The 24718-nt window shown below is 37.1% G+C and overlaps 1 protein-coding gene across 9 annotated transcripts in view; it reads right to left on the bottom strand.

Annotated features, from left to right (window-relative positions):
* The window catches only part of ATF7IP (activating transcription factor 7 interacting protein), an 82299-nt gene that overhangs the window by 40516 nt on the left and 17065 nt on the right, over positions 1-24718 (bottom strand). For 6 of the 9 annotated variants that reach the window (XM_036401652.2, XM_036401644.2, XM_036401648.2 and 3 more), the window contains exons 3-4: positions 4527-5575; positions 403-489 (exon numbers count right to left, since the gene is read on the bottom strand). In XM_036401652.2, coding sequence (XP_036257545.1) covers positions 403-489; positions 4527-5568 — 1129 coding nt within the window. In that variant the 5' untranslated portion in view covers positions 5569-5575. Of the gene's footprint in view, positions 1-402; positions 490-4526; positions 5576-10441; positions 10526-24317; positions 24691-24718 lie in introns of those variants that run through there. The other 3 variants (XM_036401646.2, XM_036401645.2, XM_036401647.2) reach the window with 3 other exon arrangements.

The following is a 24718-nucleotide window of genomic DNA, read 5'->3' as shown; positions in this document are numbered from 1 at the left end:
TTGTTCAATTGGAGAAGGCCACTGGGGGAGATTTTATTGTGTGTGAACTACCAGACAGGTGGAGAATAACCAGAGCAAGACTCTTAGTGAGTAGCAGTGACAGAACAAGAGAAATGGATGCAAACTGAAATACAAGAACTTACACTCAAACATTTAAAAACTTTTTTACTGTAAGGGTGGTCAAACACTGGGATCAGAACACAGGAGATTTGTGGAATCTTAGTCTGTGGAAATACTCAAAACCTGTCAGGACATAGTTCTGGGCAAACTGCTTTCTAATTGACCTGGTTTTTAACAGGGGCATTGGACTAGATAATCATCACAAGTCCCTTCCAAACCTAATGATTTTGTGCTTCTAAAACATACAACACAGTGAAACACAATGGTTTTAACATTACATACTTTTCTCTATTTGTATCTCCTCTTCTTTGTGGGCCTCTTCTCCTTCCTTGTCTTCACATTCCTTTTTTCTCTCCCCCTCCACCTCTTCTATAAACAGAAGAAAAAAATCCACACTTTCTCAGATCTACAAAAGTCTTGTAACAGTCCTATTTTGACTAATGAATGTAAAAAACATATGAAAAATAAACCATGTGAGGGAAGGCAAGAGAAATAATCATGACAAAGAAGGAATGCAGATATGAAAAAATAAGGGAATACCCTCAAAACAAAAATTTGAACTATCATGCAACACATTAAGACTCACTTTTGAATTTGCTTAACATTTTAACCAGAATTACCGAACTGCAATTATGACTGAAACATGTTTCAGTTACTTCTGAAACATAATGATATATTTTTAATGCAGCTGAAGTTCTCAAAAATTTATTTCAGCTTATTTTCCCACTTAGGGACAAAGCATAAAAATTTCAGTAACAAAATACTAAAATACTAATATGTTTCTTTATTTACAATTGGCAACTGCAACCATAATCTTAATGGTAGGAAAGGCCTAGATTTAGGTTAACAAATATGAATTTTAATTTGAAATTTCTTGCTAATACAAAGTATCACAACTTAGGACTAACCATTTAAAAATATTGAGTTTAGGAAATGCTTAAAAGAAGAAAAACCTGAAGCCACCAAACATACAAAGATAAAAATGGTAGCACTTCCTGAAAAATTTTATTATATGTACCATGAGCTTCCATTACGTGTTTTGTACAAATGTGAATGAAACAAGCTTCCATTATGTGTTTCTATTGCTTTTAAGATTACAGTAAAATCTATCCAGAATATAAGAGAGCAAGTAAGCACTCTTATGCACACCTTGATCTGTACACTTCATTTTCCTATATTCATTTTGTTATTTACAGGAGTTTACCAGCTTTTCTAAGGAAAGTTCTGGTTGCAAAGGTATGGTTGACGCTCTCTTAACATAAGTCTCCCTTCTATTATGAAGAACATTTAAATGACTTAAAACAAGTTACCCAATAAATCAGAAAAAGGAGGAGTCAAAACCCAATAACCCGGCTCTATGGGATTTTCATTTTTCTTACAAATGTAAAAATAATATTCATAATACAAATTCTTCAATCCAAATATGATTTACTTTTAAGGTAATAAATTAGCATAATGCCTATGCCACCTGCTTCTTAAGACTTATAGATAAACTTCATGTATTTAATTGCTATGAATAAAACAGGACTCATTTACCTATGAATCTAAAGGAGAATTGCTAAGTTTAAGACAACTTTTCCCACAACTCAGAGATTTTAATATTCCACTGAAAGACACAAATATTCATGGAAAGATACACGTACCTAGAATGTCTTTAAAACATGTTACAAGCTTCAAAGCTGAGGTCTTATTTTTCAAAAAACTTATATATATAATTTTTTTTTTTTTTTGCCCCAAAAAACCTCTATATAGAGGACAAGTAATTGCAGGGATGAGAAAGCCCTTTCCTTACTAACTTCCATTACTATGAACAAATCTGTCATTTAACTACAAGTGGTTTCAACATGATGCACAGCAGAACTCTCTAACTGAGGAGAAGATTTTACAACTGGCTATCAGCTTAGTTTCCACTGCTAAGCTGTGATCTCATTATCTTGATGCTAGACAAGCAGAAGCTATGAATGCAACCTTGTCGGCCTCCTATGAGCTTGGTGTATCATAGTAAAGCTTTCCTGTTTCCTAGTTGATTCAAATAATTTTTCACTTGATTTCTTCAACTGCCATTTTATCAAGGTTTTCTCAAAAGCACCTACTATAATACTGAAATATTTTTATTGAGTGGCGAGTCAGTTCTACCTTCTGATAAAGTTGAGTTTTGTACTCATGTGCACCACTTTGTAGATAACCACTATGAATTTCACCTGCCACGTTTGTTTCTCAGTCAATCAGCATTGTAAAATTCTTCTCCAGTTCTTCATATCAGCAAACTGTGACATCACTAGTTACCATTCATTTTAGGCTATTTATTAATTCTGTCATACAGCACAGTCTCAGGAACTAGTCTCTGGAACTCTGAATTTATTTTTTATTCTTCAGCTGATTATTTCCTCCACGAGGACTTTCTGTTTTACTGTTTCATTTCCAAAATTTCTTGATAAGAAATCATTTGTGTTGGGACATCCAAGATAATTCACATCAGGGCTTCCTTGTCACAAGCTTGTTTGCTTACACAAAAGCTCCAAGGCTTTCTGATGTATGGTCTTTCATTAAAAAAATCTGTGACAACTTAGCTATTATAGTTACTAATTCCACTTGGGAAAGACATTCCATTAATCTGTACATTTGAATACAGTCTTCTAGTACCATTTTTTCATTGTTGTTTAGCCATGTTGGCTTTTATCTGGACTTGTTGAAATCTTGCTTCTTAACTGAGCGGTTTGCACCTGTTTCTCCAATATAGCATCTTGAAATGATCTCCATACAGTCTCCACAGTTTTAACTTTCCCAGACCCTTTCCAAAAGTTACTCTTTATAAGGTAACTCTGCCTGTTTTCTCATAAAACTGTTTCCTGCCTATGCAACCTCTCTGCTATTATCTTTGTGGCTGGTTAAGGCAGAACATCGCAGTGACCAATTTTCATTTCATGAACAGTCTCAGTTTACAGCCACACAACTGTAAGAGTCATAAGCTGTTATTAGCCAAAAAATAAAAGAACTAGTCAAAAGAATTTGTCGTGTCACCGGAATTTAGAATCTTAAAAATCTATTGCTGGATACATTAATTTTAAGCTTCTGCAAACTATAGTACAGTATTTAATATTCACTTCAGTCTTTTTACTCCATAGCAAATTCCTCTGTGATCTCAGAGTGTTTTCTCATTGGGTAAGATGAAAAAAGTAAACTTAATGGCTTCAATGAGAGAACTCAAACTGCAGTGAGAACAAAGATAACCAATTTATTTGTACTGTTTATTTCATAAAAGGGACTAGTAACACTATGATTTTGACACAACTACACACAACTTTCTTTCCCCCTACTTCCCCCACCTCCAATAGCTTCTGGAAGACTTTCAGTGCAGAACAATGGTATCACTTTTTCAATCTCATTGACAACAGCTAATGCCTAAATAAGCATATAAATAAAAGCTATATAGGGGCAAGGTGGGGGTGAGGGTGCTGGGGAAAAGACGGCGATGAAAAAAACCCAACAAAATAATTCCATCTCCAAGATAATCTGAAACATCTCTCTTAATTACATGTAAAAGAACACTGTCAAGTTATTTGTAAATTATTCATCTGTTTTATTTTCAAAAGTGCACTAGTACAACAATGACTGTCCATTATCAAAAAGAAAAAAGCTTACAAAACTGTATTAAACAGTATACTACAAAGGACATCCATTGAGTTTAACTTAGAAAAAATGTTCTGCTAACTACATGAAGAGATTCCACACTTAACATCTAAAAGCATCAATCAGTTGCCATAGTCAAAGAAAACTTAGATAAAAACCACTGAGTTAAATGAATAAAAGCTATATAATATAAAAACAATACATGACATGCATTTTTCATTCAACTTTTCCAATATTGTCTTTCAGTGGGGGAAAAAAAAGTTAAAAGAGAAGATGAGGCACATCTGGATTATATGCATGTTTTCCTTATCATTTATTTGCATGCTAAAGAAAGCTGAAATACTTTCTTCCCTGTGAAAGCAGTAAATGAATGCAGTTCCTCTTCTCCCAAATCCTTCTATTCCCTCTCTGACAATTACTCATCTTTCCTCTTTTTCTACCCACTACCTCATCCAAGTTGGCACCCAAATTTAGAGAGTATGAAAAAAACCAAAGCAAACCAACAAGAAAACAACAAACCCCAAAACCAAAATCCAAAACAAATTAAAAAAAAATCAAAATCAAATGGTCATCTTCCAAATCTGGAAGATGACCATTTTTCAGTGCAAAGTCTTTTTCCTGTGCCTCAAATACCACCCTTAAAAACTAAGACTCCATAACATTATTGGTGGGTAAGACTGCCTCTTTGATTTAGAAACCTGACACAAGTGTGTCATTCTAAGAAATGAACAAAATCCCAAACTTGAATGGAAATGAACGATTTAGAAAACTCTTACCTGGAAGACTTGACTTGTTTGGCAACATCCCTTCAACAACTTCCTCCTTCTCATCACAGGGATCATCTTCATCAGACAGTACTAAGAAAGCCTCTTTTGGCAGACTTTCATTGCTTTCCTGCTTGGATGGTGAACCCAAACAATTGTCTATTTTCTCTTCTAAATCTGGGACTGTGTCATCCACTGGAAGCAGAGAACTTTTAGAAAAACAGCTCAGATCATCTTCAGCAGGGGCTAGTTTTTCCAGAATTGGAATAATGTCATCTGTTTCCATAGAGTCTGTATTGTCCAAGATACTTTCACTTGGCTCATCTATTGTCTTTGAAACAGTGGTTTCTGCAGGTCCTGCACTGCCTTCTTGTTTTTCCTCGTCAGCTTCCATACTGCTAGAGATGGCTGCTTCTCCAACAACCTCTTCAGAAGTTACTTCTTCAGTCCTCTTTTCATCACCAGATGAACTAGAATTAACAGGTAAATAATTTGTTTCTCCCTTCTCTTCAGAAGAGTCACTAATATCACAGACTGGTTCACTTTCACCTTCCAATGGGATATCATTCTTTCTTTGGTCCAAATGATCTTTTTTATTATTTTCTTCATGGAAGTTATCTTTACTGCTACCAACTGCATTTTCAGCCTCACATTTTACTGCAATGTCAGTATCTTTAGTTTGTTCAAGAGTAACATTTTCTGAAGACAGCACTAGAGGTTTGGATTCTATGTCATTGGCCATGTTTCCTGCCCTACTTTCAGGGCTTTTGGTCTCACTAATTTCATCACAAGCTGTTCTTCCTTCTTCAGAGTTCACACACAAGTCAACCACACCATTAATTTCTTTCTTGACTTCTGTACTATCTGTATTGCTTAAAAGGGAATTTATATCAGAGTCTCCATTCTCATGTTTTCCATTCAACAGTTTCACTTCAGTTGTCTTCAACAGCTCCTCTTTAACCTTATAGACAGCTTCAAGTTGTTGCCGATCACTTACTCTCATGGTTTTTCGTGCTTTAAAGACTTTTTTCTGAGGTTCCTCTGTGCTATCCATCTTAGCCCTTAAAAAATTCAGAAAGAACCGTAAAGATTAAGATTTATCGTTGTCATATTACACTGCTACTAAGAAAGACTGTAACATTTAGCACATTTTAAAGTAAACCAGTTGAAATGGTACTGACAAAAACAAAGAAACACCCGTCAACACTTCATCTGACTTCCCAAGAAGTGAATCCAAGTTTCTCAATATGCTGCACAAACACACTTATGCAAAGGTCACAGAGGTCACACTAAGACATCATGCAGTAATATTCTAACCAGACATTTTAGACCACTTGTCTCATAGAATCCAATAAAAATAGATGTTATACTAAGGTAAGAGCAAGCAGCCTCTCTTCTCATCAAAAGGTAAAAATAAATGGAAACTGATAGATCAAGAGTATTTCCATCCTTCCAAATATATTTAATTTCATAAGTTACAAAGAGAATTAATAACTGGAGTAAATGACAAGATTTTTTAATCAAATCACTTTGAAGAAAACTTCATTATATACAAAGAATTTCTCAATGTATCATTAAGATACTTTTTTCTGCATAAATACAAGACTTTCATCCTCCACATCTATACAATGTTTAAATGAACTTGGATTTTTAGACCACTTTCATTCAGTTTGTAGTATACAAACTGAATACTAAGACTAATTGAGGCCATAAAAACTACAGCTATAGGAGCACCTTGTAGAAAAACTCTCTCTTTCAAGGAAAACTGGTGGGTTTACCCTCAACAGTTATATTCATTCCATCCACCCACACAAGTATGAAAAAAAATATAAATGTTTATGAAAAGTGTAAGAAAAATGTTAGAAAATCTATTTCATCAAATCAAAACATGGAGTTAAATCCAGCATTACCTAGGAAGCTATAATGATTTTGTTGAAATACACCAAAATCTGATTTCATCTGTTTCCATTAAAACAAATCCACAGGGATTTTTTAAATATGTTTTCCCCAGTGTGGTCCTGCTTAATGGTCTAGTTTTAAAGCATTACATAAGATAATGTTCAGAAGCAGAAGGCAGCTAAGAAAGTTTCTATATTCTAAATGTAACTCAACAACCAAGATCTTGAATCAGCTGGTGCTAACCAATTTAGGTCTGCTGAAGCTACAAACCACCATAAAGTTATTCCCATCAAGCATACAGCTTTATTAAGTTTCTCAAAAACATACAAAAATTACATTAACAGTAATTAAAAGAAAAATCATCAGACAGTTATCTCAATGTGACTTTTTTGCTCACAAGGACCAGATAGACAAATGTTTATAACACTGACACAGAAGAATTATTAGGCAAAGGATGCACTTTAAATACTTAGTATGATTCATTTTGCATCAGCTCCCAATTAATTTTCATTTACAGAGCTAAGAAATTAACAAATATATTGCATTTTGTCTATTCAGGTTGGATATAAATTATTTTAAAATTTTTTGGGAAAAGAAAGCAGGACTACTGCCAACACTCGCTCAGATCAATGACAGTTTTGTGTAGCCGCAAACTCAAGAGCATTTGGACAACCCTCTTGGGCAGGTGGAATGATTCTTGGTGGTGTCCTGTGCCACCTGAGGAGCTGGACTCAATCCCTGTGGGTCCCTTACAACTCAGGATATTTGACAATTGTATGAACCAAGCTGCAAAATTCAGAATACAGATGCCACAGCCTCTAAATAACAATGGCTCCACTCCATTTTGTAGCCAACCTCATCTACAAGTTTTACTCAGGCAATGCTAAGATTGCCCTGTATCCTCCTCTTCAGCAGACTGAAGCTGTTGAGCTCCTTCAGCATCTCATCATGGGTCACATGCTTCAGCTCCTATCATTTGGGTTTGCTGGATCTTTCCTAGTTTACTTGGAACAATTTTTTGTGAAGAAAATTATTTAACATTTATCCCTAACGACAATATTCTACATTTTAAGGTAAGAATATATATTCTAAAGTACAATATGAATGCTACTATAAACCCCACAATCATGATGTACCTTACTTTACAATTCTAAGGCTTATTCAATACTTAGTTAACACGACCTGACAAAAACAGGGACAAAGCAATTTTTAATATTTCCTTTTAACTTAGCACTGAGCTTCCCTTACCCTTTTTTTGAGTTCTTTTCCGCAAAACAATCTAGAATCCTCAGATTTGTGTTACTGATAGCACTTAACAGTTTGACTCACACCTCAGGAACAGATGAACAAATTTTGACACAAAGTTGTATCAGGTCTATTTATGAACTTGCAATAATACCATTATGATGATTCTGCCATTCTGACCTAGATTTTCTGAACTGGATTGTCTACTACTGCATTGCCACTAGTGGGAGCAAAACACAATGCCTACAGAAACACTGATCTGAAACACCAGTTTACTTGAGTTGAATAAAGGTTCTCATCACAACCATTTTCAGTCGGATGCCTTAAGAACTCCAGGTGAGCTGTTAATGCCTTTCCAGAGCTGTCTACACGCTAACTAAAATTTCTTCATATTCCTTCAGAAGAGAATACATTTAATGCAAGAATTTTAGACCTGAAAGTACAGAAAGCACATCCCATCTGTCTTCCCAAGAACTCAGAATGGAAGGCAGACATATTCACATGATATCAACCCCTTCATTCATATAAACCCCTACAAACAACACATATGCTGTTACAGATTTTTATCTTGTAAAGGAAATTTGGAAAAATAAATCAGGCTTGGCTAACATTGAACAAGTCCAAGAACTCCTAATAGATGAGCCACTAATGAGAACCCTCTAGCAGCACAGTACAAGAACAGGGCCTCTGCATCAAAGTTACAATAGGATAGTTCGATCTCCCAGCCTGCAGTGTTTTCTTTTATAGGCATTACCCAGAGTTTGCAAAATATATTACAAAATTCACAGTCTTACTTTTCCTATGACCAGAAAATACACTAACAAATTAATGTAACATTTACAGATGTCTTAAAGTCAAATCTGTAAGTGCATCACTCGAATAACCATTTAACTTAAAATAAATTAATATTTGCTGTTCTAATTTCCTTAAGTCATCTAAGCGGTTTTTCATTAACATTTTTAATACAGAGTAAATACAAAGAAAATAAAGAACACTTCGTTTTACATTTGCCAAGAAGAGCTGTCTTAAAAAAACTCAAACATCAGAATCCCTTTATATTGATGCACCCTTATTTTTTATTGAAAAAAAAGGATGAACTTGAATTGCTTATATATTTAAAAATTCTGTTCACTTTTTATTTTCGGATATTATCCAAAATCTAGTTAAAAACAAAGCATGAACACAGTTCTAGAAAGAACCTGTAGGAAATAGAGGCTTCTCAAAATTCCATTGTTAAATGGTTATGGGAGTAACTCATGCACATTTTCCTGCTCAATCCCACAGTCTTTTGAAACCAAAGACTATTTGGTTAAAGCAACCAAAATATTCCATAAAAACTACTGTGACAAAATTAAAAGCATAGATGAGACGAACCAGTGTTTTGGGTTCATCTTTGAAAATGATGTTTTAAAATATCTTCTAAGGGCAGACCAGTCTTTAAGCATTTCCAGCCATACCCACAAGGGAGCACAGTGCAGCCAAAGAACAGACTCATGTGAGATCTGAGTGTAAAAGAACCAAATCAACTGGTAGCCAGTCCAGACAGGCTTGGTCACACCAGTGTAAGCCAGTGAGCCACCATTTGATACATACTGGTTTCCAGTCTTTCAAAGGGGCAAGGTGCACCCCCTTCAGGGAGCAACAGAGCAAATTACATGGATTCAGTCATTTTACCTTCAAACAAAACTTACCAAGCTACTACTATTCTAAATGAATGCATTTTGGTAGTCTCCCTTTATAGTTAACAACATGAAGTTCAGCTATGTTTGTTAAACACCTCCCTTATCTGATGCTTGGGTGTTTTCTTTTTTTACTCATCCTGTGACCAAGAAACAAGGAGGAACCCAATGGCCCAGGCACCAAGCCAACAGAGTAGCACCTTTTATTTCAAAGAATGGCTTTTGTATGCATCAGCACAAAATGACTCCAGCATGTACAGCTACCTGTGTAAGGGTTAAATGCTGTAAATAAGGACAGAAGCTTTGGGCTGATTTTTTTTGTTTTATTAAAGTCAACAATTTTGACAGGCCAACGTACACACTGTGTTCATTTGTTTAGATACAAAACCTCCCTCTTTCATTTTAAGCTTTAAAGTCGTATGTAATTAGTCACGTGAGACATGGACACATCATTAGGCAACTCCCTCCAAAATTTAGAAATTCTTCTCATGATGAAATGTGTGCTAAATGGCATAAAACGTGCTAGTGCAGCTACGAATGTGGGAAGGTCTCTTTTCTGAGCTTTTTCCCTCTATTTCTTCATTTTTTATTATTCTTACTCTGTAAAGAGACCACAGCTCTAAAGCAAGAAAGGATTGTATTAGCTGGTATGTATCAGCCTATGATCATGTGCTCAGGTAAGCAGCCCATGAGCGGCTCAGAAAGAGAAGCCAATCAGCATGGAGCTGCCTGAATCCTGCCTAGTGACAGGCAGCAGACAAAGGGAAGGTCATGGAAAAATGAGGGGGGGTGGAGAGGGAGAAGCTGCAATCTGAACAATAGTACGTAATGGGGTTTGCATAACATCATGGGTCTAGAACAGCACCAGCAAAGGGCTCCTTGAGGGCATGCAGCACCAGCCAAATGCACCACAACCATAAAACGTTTGTCAAAGCACAAGAACTACATGAAGAAGTAAAATTCACTGATAATGAACATCAGCACTCAAATGTGCAAGCCTACTTAAAATGTAGCATAGTCAAATCAAAGAAAGTGAAGCGGTGGTCATGAGTATTGTGTTCTAGATGGAGACTTCAGAGAATGAAAGTGGTGAATAAAACCTACCTTTTAAGTAGTGGTTGATAAAAAGTAGTTGTCAGTTGAAATCCTCCATAATAATTTTGATATAAGTTGTCAGAAATTTATGAACTATTTTCAAAGAAAGAAAAAAAATCTTGAGACCTATTCTTATAAAAGACGTAATTAAATAATGCATCAATAATTTGGTTTTCTATCAATAATACAAGTCTACTGATTTGGCTGAATGGAATACACACCACCAGCTTACTGAGCTCCACATACAACTGTGCCTTTGTTTTTAAATGTAATAAACAAAACAGAAATCACATGATTATTGTATGTGCAAATAATAGCTCTTCTAGCACACCACAGACGATTTCAGTTTTTGTCCCTTTTAGGCTGAAGTTATGTTAGTGTTAGCTGAGAGAAGGGAGAAAAATAAACCATTTTCTAGGAAAAAAAATTACGTCACCATCCTGCCCTATTTCACCTAGTGCGCACACATAGCAGAACAAGGTGAGCTGTAATTAAAACCCCCTTCGGCTCAATTGCTCCCGTCACATCCCCAGGCGCTGCGGCTCGCAGAGCGGGGAGCGAGGCACGCTCCCCTGCGGCGGAGCCCTGCAGTGGCGCGGCCGCTCCCCAGAGGGCGCCCGCGGGGGCCCCGCCGGCCGCAGCCCGCGCAGCGACGGGACGGACGGGCAGGCCCGCCTCCCATTGGCCGAACGGAGCGGCCGCGCGGCAGCCAATCAGACGGGAGCGCCTGAAATTCCACCCAGCAACAAGCCCCACGCGGCAGACGTCGGGCGCGGGCACGAGCGCGGGGGCGCGCCTTAAAGGAGCGGGATTTTCCAAAGGGCGCTATAGAAAGCCAAGGGCTTTCCGTCCGAGACCTGGAGCTGCACAACAGCGCTGACCCACGAGTGCGGGTGCACAGCCTCCATAAGGAACAGCTGTTTAATGCGCGGGAGCATTGTCAGGCGATCACTGAATTCCTGCCATGTTGAATGCTGAATCAGAAAAACCTTGAGATCCAACCTGGGTTTAAGTATAGCATCTGGAAAACGTTCCTTTCTTCAGATCCTATGCAGTACCGCTGCCTTCTTTAGTATTCCAACAGAAATTTGGTGTTTTGTCATGACTGCAGTATGACTTCTGCCTTGAAAGGAGAAGCCGATCTCCCCCACATTTGCAGAAAACTGCCTTCTGAAATTCAGCAAAACATTAAGGCCACATATGTATTGCTGCCTAAGAAAAACAGGCACCTACATGGTTAAAGCCTTCTTAAACCGGAGTAAACTCACAGTACAATTTCAAAGAGGTTGGTCTTGTTTATTGTATATGTCATAGCCTCATGTACTAACCTGAACTATGCTCTCATCACGTTGACATCACTAAGTTAAGCACTTCTCTTGTGTCTCCTCTACCTCAGAGGATACTACCCCCTCTGACAGTGGCTCATTTATCTATTTCTGATACCAAACTTGTGAGATTTTTTCCCCCCCTGATGTTTTGATGCCTTGTGGGAAAAATGAATTCCTCATGGGACAAAAATGACTGACAGGTCTATTTACCTGGCTAAGATGTTTCATCTGCTGCTGGTTTTGCAGAGTTGCTCTTAAATGTTCATCACTTTATGCCTAGATAACTGCATTCTTTGGAACATGGAAGAATGGAAAACAAGTGGGGAGTCTCTCCTACACAACTTTTACAAGCAACTCAAGTCCTTTAGAAACACCCACTATTTAGCACACAGAGCTTAGGCTGATTCTCCAAGAAAAACTATCTTTTTCTGTATACTGAATTTTAACAGCTACTTAGTTTATTAAACTAATAAAACTACATGACTGGAACTCAGCCAGAGCAACAAGGCTGCGATAACGTGTTTTCTTACTTCCCACAAGTGTTAAAGATTCCAACTTTTATCAACAACTCAAAACATCAGCTTTCAATTCAGCTGTGACATCTCCAAACACTAAACAAATCCTGCTGTTTTAAACAGTGGTAACAGCAAAATTCAGCTTTCTTACAGAATGATTTTTTTTAGCACAAGCTAAAACTCTAAAGAAGTTGGATTTTTTTTTAATTAAAAAATATTTACAGACTGTGAAGTTGAATTTGTGCATTTAAAGATACATTTGATAAATATTATTATACACTGTCTCAGATTACAGTTTCATCTCTGTCACAGGATAAACAGCTTGAATTTCCATTATCCTTGAATATGAGTAGGACCTAATAATTCCATAGATATGGTCAGCAACTGCCAAAACACATCTACAACAAAAAACTTACTCAACTTCTGATATTCCAAAGTTTAAACCTGAACAACCTAAATGAATTGTTTATGCACATGTGGATGAAAAAATATGAGACACTCTGTGAAAAGAACAATCTCAGAAAAAAAGGCAAGATGTTCTGATCATGCTTAAGCTTTTCTAGGCATTATAAAATACAATTTTTTCCTTTCATAAGGAAATTCTTTATAAATTTTAAATGTATAATTTTCAGTAATTCAAGAGGCTACAACTTTCACACGATATCACTAACATATGCACATTTGCATCCCTTGTCTTCTGTTAGATAAAATGCAGATTAACACTTTTGTAATGAAAACCCAGACACATTTACCCTGAACAGTCTATTGTCTAGATTAGTTCCTGTATCACATATGCAGCTAGCTGTGGCGATGTAACCTTGGATTTCCAACTGGCAGCTCAGTGACATCAGAATTCAGAGGTGAGCTACCTGATGCTGACAGTGATCCCAAGAGTCACTTCTCAAATGCCACAAGAAGCAGAAGTGAAAAGAAAACTTGCAACAAAAGAGGCAATCCTGCATTGAAACATTACTAAGTGTTAGCCACACATATAAGCAGCTTTTATGAAGTTTTTTTGCAAAGATTGCGTTTAAAAGCAAGTTTAAAGTGGAACTGAACCAGCAGTTGGTAAACTGGGTGTTGGGAGGGTTTCCCCCGGGAAAGACACCGTTTGTGGCAGGGGCAGCGCACCCTGCCTGGCCCGCACACAGGATTGAAGGGGCATGCTGCCAGGGCGCCAGGAAACCAGCTCTTCCATAAACTGAAGCCTGGTGGGGACTCGGAGCTGTTCGGGGCAGGGAGGATATTCCCCGTTTCCCACATGAAATTTTGAGTTTTCTATCCGTGTCTGAGGCAGGCCAAGGCAGCACTTCGGCAGCCATCTTGTCCTCTTGTCGGCTCTACCCGATGCCGAGGACTGCCAGAGATTTGCATACCCGCTCGGGATTGGCTGCCGCAGAGCTGCTTTGCATGAACCAAATCTGCCTGGCAACAAGCTAAAAATAGCCCGCGCTGCTGCTGGGAGCGGCCCCGCAGCGGGGCGGGAGCGCGGCGCGGCCAACGCGAGGGGCCGAGGCACGCGCAGCCACCCTAACGTGACGGTACGGGCGGGCACGGCGCGCTCAGTTCCCTCAGGGTTTCCGTGGGGCTTTTTGAGTGACAACAATAAATTCTGAAGTAATTCTCTTTTCAAATCAAAACAAACTATTATAATCTGCATACTATCTTCTTTCTCACTTTCGTTTCTAGGCAAGCTAGAACAGAAACCATCTTTCTGACTGTAATACCCCATTGTCGGTCTGGTGAGATGGCAATGGAGTAATCCACAACACCTGCGACAAATGCCACCTAATCCTTACTAGATGTGGCCTCCCACACGAAGTTCTTGGCTCCTGAGTTACCCCTTGTTAATCACACCTCACCAGAAACATCTGTACCATTCCTCCACTTGAAACTAAAGACTGTGTGGGATTTGGAAGGGCAAGCAGGATGAACTAAGAAAAGAAACTCTGTCAATAGAGAAGGCATTTTAGGAATAAAATTTAGATACAGAATGAAGTCCCTAAAATGCAAAATCTTAAAGACGCTATGTACGTACACGTTCTATGATAGTAATTCCAGCAGTAATCTACATGTACATAATTTTATGACTTCAACCATAATTTCATTTTCACCGAAACTGATAGCATAAACTCTTCTGACTGCAGCAGAAGCAAGTAAAGAGGTTCCCACACCGTTCTATTCAAAACATCCACCCCCAGGTTTCTGTTTCATGGAATGGGTAAAGGCAGGTGAAAGCCAACATGGTAAGGTGAATGAAGCAGCCAGTGCACACAGGACACGTACACTGTCTAACCTAGCTCTTGGGCAGCCTGAAAGGTGCCATCTGATACATGAAATGCACACAAGCACTGCTAGAATGAAAAAACAGTATTTTCTCTGTCGCAATTAAATAACGAGATCAGGAAAAAAAGTGGCCAAAGCAGGTGGTTGGTCACAAAGATTAATGAAGACAGTTGGTATCTTCTGAGTGACTCAACAAAACAGAATCACAAAAATTAAACAGAAATCCCAATACGAAGCAAGTGAAATTAGACATTAAAATGTGTCTAAAAAAGCCTCAAAATAAAATTAGGGGGAAAACCCCACCATCACCACCACCCAACAGACCAAAACACACACATTTTTTTGTGAAAATTACAGTTTACTCAAACTTTATTACCTGTACCTAGTGTGAGGACTGTTAGTCACAAGCATTCTTAAAGGAAGGATAGCTTACTGCATAGATGTTCATTAGCCCCTCCTAATGCATTTTACTACAAACTGTCTCCTACCACAAGACATTTTTTCATTTATCAGACGCTAAATGTTTTCCAAAGGAAGCTAATGTTGTGAAATGATGGGAACTAGAAAAGAAAATGCCAACCTAACATTCTATAGAAGAAGAAAGAAAAAAAAGGTACATTTTTAGTACCAGTAACATATTGTATTCATATGCTGAGGATCCCAGATAATGCATGTAATTCATATTTTTACAATGATAAACAGTTGCTTTCTAATAAAGTTCTATGGCAGTCAATTTCTTACAGTACAAAGCATGCAACCAGAGTAAGACTTATTCTAGTAAAAGTCTATAATGGCAGATTAAATTCACTTGGGTCAGTGGGTGGACAATTATTTTTCTGTATTTGCTCTTAGGCAAAGATTTTCACATCTCACATTTGTAAAGACTTGTAACAAAAATTACCCGATATGCCACCCAAAAGGACCTTTAAATGTTTAATAAGCTAATATGTAAACAACCATTGCATGGATGATTCTTTAACTTCAGCATATCTGGAACAAGCTCTAGAGACACAGACTACCAGATATAATTCTTTGCTAAACTGCCCAAGAAACAGGAAGCAGGAAGTAAACAAACCTAGGATTTCTTTATGTAGTTCCAATCATAGAAATAAATTATAAGAAAAACAGAACGAGCTTTGAAAGGGGTTTTAATGACAAAATGTAGCCTGAAAGGGTACCAGTTCTTACTGTATTCTTCCTTTCTAGAACCTTTGCCACACCCACCTACTCACCATACTTACTGCATAGACAGCAGATGTATGATCTTGCTGTATTCCATTTCCCTGACTCATATTCTAGATTTAATTGTTACCATATAAGAGACACTTTTCTCATTATCACCTTGTGGCCAGACTTCTAAATTCAATACCAGTAGGAGTAAGTTTTGAAATGATGGCACACTAGTTTTAAGTGACAAAGTTGTATTGACCTATATCAGTAGCACCTCCAAGCAACAAAGCACAGCATGTTCATTTCTGAGATGCTTACACCTAATGCTAATAATTCTTGTCAACTCACATACAAAGCTATTTAAACACAGGAAGATGAGAGTAGTGTCCTGAAAGTAAATACACAGTTGATGGGAAAATCCTTTTTCTTTTACCAGAGTGGGGCTAAAGTTTGGCTGAAATCAGTTGGTGGGTAAAAAAATCAGGAAAATACAAGACTTGTGTGTCAATATAAGACAGATGCTTTTCTCTTTTTTTTTCTGTTAACAAGGAGAACATGATTTATTGAAACAACCTCCCCAAGGATGTGGCAAAATCCCCATCACTAGAAGTTTTCAAGATGCAATTGGACAGGATACCAGATAATCTCATCTAGGCTCTCTTTCCCAAGAAAGACCAGATCACATGATCTTTTAAGGTTGGTTGCAATCTAAGATATTCTATGAACTAAGCTGTACAACTGATTTCATTAACAGAAAATCCATATTAGCTGTCAGATATTAAAACCCCTCTAAAATGGGACTTTTAAAGGTGGTCAGATGACTACTCCACCAGCCTTCTGAAGAACTGTTACATCTTCAGCAAGAGAGCAGTAATTGCACAGTTGAGAAGGTACCTCTCAAGATAAGCCATCTTCTACTAATAAGCTAAGTCATTAAAAAACAACAACAGAACACCGCTCTTCTTTGAATATGTTATGTACATAGACCCTTTATAAGCTTCATGCATTCTGTATTTATAGAGATACATACGGTTGAGGAAAACATGATCAGATGGCTTATAATAAGAGAAATCTAAAATGGTAATTAGGTTGTGAACTTGAGGATCTAGTTTTATTTGTATAGGGCTTTAAATGTAATTCTTGTATATGGAAGCTAAAAAATATATGGAAACAATAGATCATCAGACTGAAATAAGCATAACTGAACTTATCCTTAGGGCAGTTTCCTCCCAGAAATCAAATTCATCTTGTTTCCTACGTCTTATCAGATATGCAAAAAAATTCGTACAGCTAAAGCAAGATCGTTTCTGAAACTTAATTTCTAATTCATATAAGATACTTTTATCACACCTGAGATATGAATTCCAAGCACCTCACTTCCCCTTCTTTGGTCTACCAATAGAATGAGTGGCTCATTTTGCATATTTTTCTTCAATTCATTTTTTTGGACCCCTTTGTCATCTAACGTGGCAATATAAACTATTCATTGAGTAAATACTGCTGCTAAAAATATAGAGAAATATATTTAAAGACGCTGCAAAGAGTAACAGGTTCAACAGGCTCATAAAAAGTTATTTTCAACTCTTATTTATAAATATACATAATAACAACGTAGACAAACAGGATGTCAAACAGAAACTGTTATGAATGTGTTTGATTTTAGGGCAAGGTACACTGCAAGGCCCAAGAATCCAATTCTACATGGGAAAGGTTATTTTTGGAAGTCCAGACGAGGGAACACCAAGCAATGGACAAATTCTTTAAGTGCATGTAAGAAACATAATGCCTTTTTGGGTAGGTTTTTTAATTCTAAGAATTCTCATGAAAAAAATCAGGATAAACTTGAAGTGCAATGCAATACAACACATTTTTTGTATAGGCTCCACACACCTACAGTACATGATTAAAATGAGCACTCTTAAAATTCCCACAAGTTTGAACTGTTTTCATACATGGGTTTCGACCATCACAACCCAGCTTTCACCTGCAAAATTTCATTTCAGAAGAATGCCTGAAACAGCTCACAACTAAGAAGTTAGATTTCAAAATATGGTACAATGAGGAAAAATATTGAAAGCAATTTATCTTATTCAGATATAATGAAATACTTTTTTCTCCCCATTCTGCAACTGCAGCCCGTGCATGACTAATCCAATATAATCCTGCATCAATTGTGAAGACAAGTCAAGGAACAGGAAAGCTGGCGCTTATTGCTACTACACTACAATGTAAGACCAAAATACTTAGCAGAAAGTCTTGTTTATCTCTAGAACAACATAAATTTGCAAAATAAGTTTTACTGCCAGGTTTTTGTTTCCCATCCCTGACAAAGGCATTTAAAAGGTTCACCAAAATAAGGAATAAATTGGTATAAAATTTCATGAAGTAATTTCTTTAGAAATCCTGCTTCAGACAGACTCACTTTACAGCAGCAGTGTATTCATCTGTGGCTACCAGAGACTACCACAGTTGCTAAGCAACATCTTAGTTTCATCTCAATTTTGATATTTGCCACTTTGGCATATTCACTGGAACCCTACTTATTCTTTAAATAACCTCATCTCATTCCACTCCTTTCAAAACTGTTTTATGAAAGGCAAAAATAGATAAAATAGATTTTTCAGAGGGGAAAAGGGGGTGCGGGGGAAGATTCCTTCTTCCTATGCTTTTCTAAGTATCTATGTGTAGATAAAATATCTTAGAATATTTGCATGTGACAAGCAACAGTCACCACAAGTGCCACAGAAATCCCACAGACATTCAGCAATCATCTTGCCTTTTCTGATTTCTGGTTTCTCCACAGAAGTTCAGCAAGGACAGGAAGTAGAGAATTTCATACTAACAGGAATATAAAAAAATTCATACCACATAGCAATTAGCATATTATCTAGATTTATTCTACAATGGAGTAAAATACTACTCTGATACATGAGATTGAACTCCCTCAGTTAAGGAATGAGACACACTATCCCATACATGTTCTTCTATCTTACAAAAAAAGAACCAATATAAATGACCTTCAGTGACTCTACCAATACATAGACATCAAGCAGCAGATGTCACAGTGGCAGGAAATGAAAAAAGACTGCAAAAATCCACACAGTCAACATATTTCTGTAGATAATATTGCTATGAGGTTACTGCTCCTTGAGAGACTGTCCACACTGTCATCTGATCCAGAGGGGGTTCCTATGCAACAAGACAGCACCCTATGCCCTGGACAGCTACTCTGCACACTTTGCATACAGTAATAAAATTCAAAAGAGGCAACAAGCTTTTCAGAACTCTAGCAAAATCAGCACCACCACTGCTATGCAGTACCATCTTAAATAGTTTAGTCAATATCCATACACAGAGTCCCATTCTCACCTGTCTTTATTAAGTAGCACTTAAGCATTAAGAAGTACTCTTCAATGTCTTCTTAAAAGGGTTCTGTTACATTACCTAAATACTGTGACATCTCCCTTTGGATGAAGTAATGATTGAGGAAGAAAGAGGAGGGGATGAAATGCTAATAATTAGGTGTAGACTCTTGTGATGAGAACTGCAAATAGCTATGTTTTTATGAAATACTAAGTGGAATCATGCATGCACTTCAGGCAACAGTTGTTCAAATCATTACCTTAAAATGATCAGGGAAAAAAGCAAGTGCTTAATTACCCATTTGATTTAAGAGATGACAAACCTAATGTTACACAGAAGTCTCAAAGATGTAGAGTAAAAAACCAATTATCTAAAAGCAACCCAGCTATTGGACTTTCTCATCTTGCAGTATGAATCTTAATAAAAGGGAGTCAATTAGCAAGTGCTGTATCACTTTAGCTGCTAACTGCTATTTATTTTTTGTGCTGTGGGATGACCCAATGTCAACAGCCATATCTGTAGCAAAATTCTAGTAGAAGGAATGTGAAGTATTTTCTGTGAATTACAGCTTGTTGTTAATATTACAAAGGAATATGGACTTCTAAACATAAGAAACTGAAATTAAAATCTGTAGTCTGAAGGCATTTCTTTTCCACAACAATGGAAGAATTAATCTTTTTGTTTCCTCAGTTTCTTAGTCTAAGATCATTGAAGAAGAAAGCAGAAAAAAGATACGTGAGGTGTTCTTTGTCCACAGCAGTCAGCAAGTTCTCATGCTAGGTTTCTTAGAGGACACAAAAGCAAAATAAAAAGGAAGATTGAAGACATGATCCATCTAGTCAATAAAGACCTTTGTCTTTTAGATTAAGAAGCTACAGGCCTCAAATGAGATCAACTTACACTTCCCAAAGTATTTCTTATGTCTGTTTATTAATGACCTCAGTGAGGCCTGCTATGCAAGACGCACAAGTAATTCTGGAAGGCTTTCCCAGGTTTAACTTCACATCAAAGATGACAGGCTTTAATTTTTTTTCCTGATGAATTCTTTTCAAAGCTACCATAAGCACCAGTTTGCAGTTACTCAATACCATCACCTCTGCAGGGTTGCTGGCAGCAATTGTGTGGACTGAAGTCAGCCGTCAAGGTTTTGTTCATGCTGACTAGTGACATCATACACACTAACTCACTGAACTTATGAAAGGCACATAGATATATGATCTGTTTAGGACACCAGAAAAACCAGGCCTAGAGCCACCTCCAACTCCAGTGTTGCATTCCTAAGTGGAAAGGATGGAAGTGATCAAAAGCAGAACATGTTTCTTCCAGTAATGAGGTCATTGTTTTGCTTGCTAATGCAAATTTTCAAAAATAAAATAATATTATAAATTCATGAAGCATTGATAGTCTGCACAGAACATCAAACTAGGATTCACAGTACAATATAATACCAAAAAAAGGAGCTGCAAGTTTACCTCTACTGATACATTTTTTGACAATGATTTTGCGAGAACAGCATGTAAAAATTTTTTGAGCCAAAAAACAGTGACCAGGCTGCAGTGATACTGTCCAGTGCATTCATGAGTTGGTAGTACTTGGTCTGCAAAAGACAACTTCTTCAGTGAACAGCTCAAAGCAGTTCTACCAAAAAAAAATTCTTTATTTTACTGATTTATGAGGCAGAAAAGCAGCTGATGAAGCAACAATCCAGTAATACCATTTCAGAAACACCTAAGTACATAAAAATTTATACAGCTATTTTAGACTGTTTGCCTTCCCAAATTTCATAAAAAAACATATGGAGAAAAATGCATCTGCACAGTCACTCAGGGTGACCATTTACAAGAAACTTCATTTTTCTTGCCTGGAAGTTTCCCAAATGCGACCCAGAGTTAGATGCCAGAAGCAGACAGTAAGAATTATACTTAAAAATGCCTCCATTGATAAAATATATAAAAGACACAAAGGAAAGCATCTTTAATTTTGACCATTTAAGGTTTGCTGTAAGTTGACCTCCAGAAAGATTCTGCCCAGAAACCTGTAACATAAAAAGGAACACCTGTCCACAGTCTGTCTCTTGCCTGGCGACCCAGCAAGCCAACATGCTTGCTTGATTCCTGCAAAGGACAGGCTGCAGTTTCACCTCTTCCGAAAAATTAAAGGCTACATTTCTCTTTGAATGAGTGAAGAATCATTATACATCCTTTCTTCATGTGCTGGCACATAGCATAGCTGAACTGTTTCCTGATAATTTTTCAGACTAACTACAGACTCTCCTGATGAATTTGTATGCATGACCTCCCAGGCTTGCATTTGCAACCATAAAACTATTTTATTTATATAGCCCCAAGGTGAATATGACCAGGTCATAAACATTCTTGTGCTTTTGGCCAGGACCCCTCCTAATTTTTCAGCATTGTAAAATGCCAATAAAGACAACAGGGTTGCAACCTGTATTGAGGCATAATTCACATCATTAGCATTTAGTAACATCCAGGAATAAAACTTTATAAAGAATATGACTTCTTTACTCTTTCTCTGTATGCTATAGAATCTCAGTCTCCCCACATTACCTGTCTATTTTGGGCTTTACCTATCTATTTTGTCTGTGTGATCCCCACTTATTTCCAGGACAGAGTGTCCTGTCAAGCAAATGTGTTTTATGCTGGATGGTCTATAGATGTAGAAATCTGATTTTAGTGTGCAAAGGTAACACATACAATTTAATAAATCTAATAAATGGTGATTGAGTCTCACTAAATTATCCTGACAACTCAGTAAGAGTCAATCTTTCCATCCTCTAAGTTAACAAAAATTAACTATTTTACAATACCAATCACAAACTCTACTTGGAGCATGATTGCTACCCTCCACCATTCAAAAGCTTTAAAAATTAATTTAATGTTTTATCGATACAGGATTTGGGGAGGAGAAGTTGTTATTTAAGGAGTATCAACGAGTAAGTCCATTAAAGATACTGGGAATTTACACCAAGGAATTTTGTTCTAAAACAAATTAATTAGGATATCCTTTTTATAATGGTGTTTCAGCAGTTAAGTAATTGATTGAAATAATATTCTTTTGCACTGATTGAAGTAATAGTCTTTCACATTTACTGACACACTGTTAATCCTCCATGATTTTTCTCCAGACCTTTTCGAAAAGTCTTCAGGGTCTTCCACAGTTCCAACTTTATACTGAGTTACTGGGAAGGACATCTCAGAATTCTCAGCCAGTTCTTTTAAAACTCCTGGATTCAGATTACAAGACCTCCTTATAACCTTTGCTAAGAAATATCTATCATGGAATCTTTAGTATCTTCCTTGTAACTTCAGTGCTTCAAAAACTTAAGTTGTCTAAGTGATCTCGTAATATTAATCTCACTTTCATAAAAATAATTCTAAAATAACACCAAAATATTTACTGTGATATATCTTTTTTCTTTCACTATGATTTTGTTATCATCACCTACATTACTGTTAGAATTCGCAATTCTTAACAAATATCACATTTGTTACTGTTTGCTGAACCAGTCAAGGTTTTCCTCTCAGGAACATTTTATTTTAATCAGTTTCCTACTTTTTTTCATGCCTCACTCAATGCCATTTCTCCTCTACCATACTAACACTTCACAGAAAAGAGGGAGGGACCCTAAACTGCTTCCTTCATATAGCAATGAAAGCAAGACTGGTTCTAATGGAATTTGACATTTATGGAAAACTTGATAGGTGTTAAAGGTTTCTAGTGTAATTTATGTGGGGAAATGTACCACACACTTGTGTTTGTAATGTCTCACACACGCCCATTTTTCACTTTTTGTAGTCTGCCAGACAAGCAAAATTCTGTCCATATAAAATCTTAAGTTAGCACTAAAAAGTTATCCAAGGTTTAAAAGTGTATGAGCTGTCTACAAACTGCAACTCATTTGGCCCATACTGTAGGCATGCAGCATTTTTCTCTGCCATGTGAATGGGAAAGTTTCCCTTTCTCTATTACTATTAAATTCTCCCCTCTGCAATATCAACCAGTTATGGTTCTCCTTCCTAGCATATTTACCCTACTGGTCTTAATTCCCAGGCCATTTCAGAATGCCTCCAATGCTTTCAATATCTATCACTAACATTTTAAGCTGTAATTATTTATCTGCTTACTTTGTTCTTCTACCTCTTTAGTTTCATTCTCTTCAATTAATCTTATTTTTCCTTCAACCAAAGCGGGCCTTTCTACTTCCAGTTCCACATTCCTATCTTGAGCTGCTGTGTGCCTTTAAGTGGCCATGTTTTATTGGCTTGTTAATGCATCTCCAATTATCTCTTTTCTCTAGGTCAGTGACCATCCTTTCAAATAATTTTCTCCTACCATCTCTCCTTTCCAGTCTTCCATGCTGTCATTACTTCGACTTGTAACATAAAAACAACATAAATGTATTTGTGCAGAACCAGCACATCTGCCCCATGCAGCCATTTCATGCACTACATGCATAACCACAATAGAGCATATTATGTAATTAATAATACTTCAATTCTGTTAAAATTTCCTGCTTTAAGGCAAGGTTATTGTCTTCTCAGGGGGAGAGATCATAAAAACACCCTATTCTAAGGTAGTTCCCTTCTTACAAAAACAGCTTTTTTTAAAAGTACATATAGGCATTTAAGAAAGTGTATCTACTAAAAGATTCATGGACAACAGTATCTGATTGCTTTAACAGCTTTGTAATCTCAACAAGAAGAAAATTCAAATTACAACCAGGGTAACAATGATCCTTCATAACACCATGAAGCTGAAGTACAATTGGTGGATTCAACTTTTGTCAACTCTGCACCCCCTCCAGGGTAAGCTCTCACTATTGCTAAGCCTCCATGTGCATCAACCAGTGTCACTATAGAGACAAAAATAACACACTAGCAAAACAGTAGAGGTTTGAATCAAACAAAAGCAGTAACATTACCAACAAAACCTACATACTGAAATTTTGAATATTTTTTAACTACTTAATTTTACTAAAGTAAATAGTCTACAATAATTTCTAGGTAACATTTCCCCTAAAAACAGCAGCCCCAATATAATTACAACCAGAACAAATGACTTTTGGGTTTCCCAGAAAATGCCACTTGCATTGAAATTTAATTCCTGGCATTGTGCCAAATGAGGGGGTGAGACCTAAATGAAAAATTAACTTCCAAGTTTTCTAAAACATGAATGCAGAAAATGAGTTGATTCTCTTACCTGGTGAGAAGATGGCATGTGCAAAATGAGCTTCCTTTTCTGAGTAAGCCACTGACATGCAGCTCATTTGCATAAATATTATGAGCTACAAGTAGACTTCCAGGTCGGCCATCTTGATCCTAAGACCTTGTTTTGTTTACACAGCAGCATGATTGCTGGTTTTCAGCCAGCCTGAGCTATGCTATAACACCTCTCAGCTAGTAGCCTACATCTGTTCGTTAAAGCCTGCTGGAATTCTTACTTCTCCACATAGTAGCTGCCTGCCTCAGAGTGCTCCTGCAGCTCACTGAGCATGCCACAGCCTCTAAGGAAACTGTTGCAACTGCAAGTGCCTCCAGTTGTACTCTTTGTACTGCCTTCTGTGCTGCCAACTATGAGTGCTGCAGCAACTATGTGCAGTG

Source organism: Molothrus ater, chromosome 5, assembly GCF_012460135.2.
Source record: "Molothrus ater isolate BHLD 08-10-18 breed brown headed cowbird chromosome 5, BPBGC_Mater_1.1, whole genome shotgun sequence".
In the NCBI taxonomy this organism is placed as follows: Eukaryota; Metazoa; Chordata; class Aves; order Passeriformes; family Icteridae; genus Molothrus; species Molothrus ater.
Note: the sequence above shows the minus strand (reverse complement) of the source record. Positions and strands in the feature narration are given on the sequence as shown.